The sequence below is a fragment of the Aplysia californica genome, unplaced genomic scaffold, assembly GCF_000002075.1.
Source record: "Aplysia californica isolate F4 #8 unplaced genomic scaffold, AplCal3.0 scaffold00026, whole genome shotgun sequence".
Taxonomy (NCBI): Eukaryota; Metazoa; Mollusca; class Gastropoda; order Aplysiida; family Aplysiidae; genus Aplysia; species Aplysia californica.
In genome coordinates, this window is record NW_004797296.1 from 90,296 (window position 1) to 92,060 (window position 1,765).

Sequence of the window (1,765 nt, forward strand, 5' to 3'; positions counted from 1 at the left end):
GAGAGAGAGAGAGAGAGAGAATGAGAGGGGGGTGGCGATACAAATTCTAACGGAATAAATTGATGCACAGGCGACCTTCTATTCGGATTAATTTGTTTAATTCGTCAGAGCTTTCACTTACACGCTTGTCCCCGGAGCAGGGAGGAAGCCAGATGGAGTTCGAAACTACTCAGATACTGGTCGTATGCAGCTAAAGATTAGACAAATCGTTAAATAGATTTAAAAAGATGCGCTCTACAATGAAACAGACGCAGTACGTATGTACATGCGCACTTGTGTATTGGTATATAAGCAGTGGAAGGGGGCTTGGTTCATTGTTTGGGAATTAGAGCCACACAGTGTATTTTTCCATGAGAACAACAACACCACCAGCACGAAATACAAAAGATCAATATCAAGAAAACAATAACGATAACACGTTTATGTAAATGTTTCATGACGGCAACAAATTAATAAGGACGATATCACATCACCAACACCTTCAAACAGTATGTAGCGCTATGTGGTGGAATCAGGCTCTTGTCAATTTTGTGGCATATTAGGTTTTTGGTATAATCTCAAAACCTATTCGCTTGCCTTGCTTTTGTGAAACACTAACAACAGTAACAACAACAAAACTAACAATAACAACAACACGTACAACAGTACATGTACTAATAACAACGACATCAATAACAACATCAACAGCCACAGCACTACCTAACACACCACCAATGTAACGTCACTGTTTCATATGATCTCCCCTCAGTACAAAAGGCTCATTCCCTGACCCACCGCCGTACGCATTAGCTGTGAAATCACCAGCGTCTGTCACACCCCAGCCAGGAACAAAGACCAGCCACTGGTAAATGCAAGACACAGCGAACAAACAACGTAGTGGTCAATTTGATGCCTCAAAAGCTACACCAGTGATATGTGTTACTGAAAATTAACTTTCTCCATCGTCAGAAAGAAGTTTCAAATTTGGGATAGATACCTGGTCGAATGAGTTTGTACGTGGTCAGGTTTGAGAAGGAAACCAGACTGGGAAATGGGCGCATGTCAAACAGAGTTCTAGAGAAGTGACCGCGGAATCGTATGCAGTAAAATATTTAAAAAGCACGCCACTATCTGACTTTTGTCATGGGACAAGACCTGGCTATCTTAGAATTACAAAGGATTATGACATTTATTGCCGTTTTGATTTACTATGATTTACAATTAGGTCGAAACAAGATTATCCATCTGCTCAATCCAAACCGTAACATTATTCTGAGTTGTGATCAAGATATGCAAAAGGATTTTAAAACGCTTGGCTTGTTGTGAAACTCGAAATGTGTAACTTTAAATATCTCACAACTAGGCACTGAGCAGATAAAACTTTGTAATTCACGGTGGCGAAGCCTCTACCCAACTATACATAAACACACTCCTGGTGTATAAGTATCTACCCATTAATACATAGACAAACATTTGATGCATAAATGTTCGTAAAAGAAATTTTGAAACCCTTTTTTAAAAATAGATTAATACCACCTTTTGAGCATGACGTCACGGTGATCCCACGGAGACGGAAAACAAAGATGCTTACTAGTCTGAGTAATTTCTGAACGTAGGGTTAAAGTTTACCTTCACCTAAATGATTCAGCTTTTTGTACAAAGTTAAAGATAGCAGTGTTGCTTCTATTAGAGCCACTTTCACTTGAATTTTTAAAATGATTTGCACTGGCTTTCTTTCTTTCTTTATGTATTGATGATTGTATTTATTTATTTATTTATTTATTTA

The 1,765-nt window shown here is 38.4% G+C and overlaps 1 protein-coding gene across 1 annotated transcript in view; it reads left to right on the forward strand.

Moving 5' to 3' along the window:
• LOC101857224 overlaps positions 1 to 1,765 on the forward strand; it is a gene marked incomplete at its 3' end in the record, with an annotated part of 72,250 nt that extends 70,485 nt beyond the window's left edge. Inside the window, 1 exon segment of the mRNA XM_035973048.1 lies at positions 749 to 1,765. Coding sequence (XP_035828941.1) covers positions 749 to 848 — 100 coding nt within the window.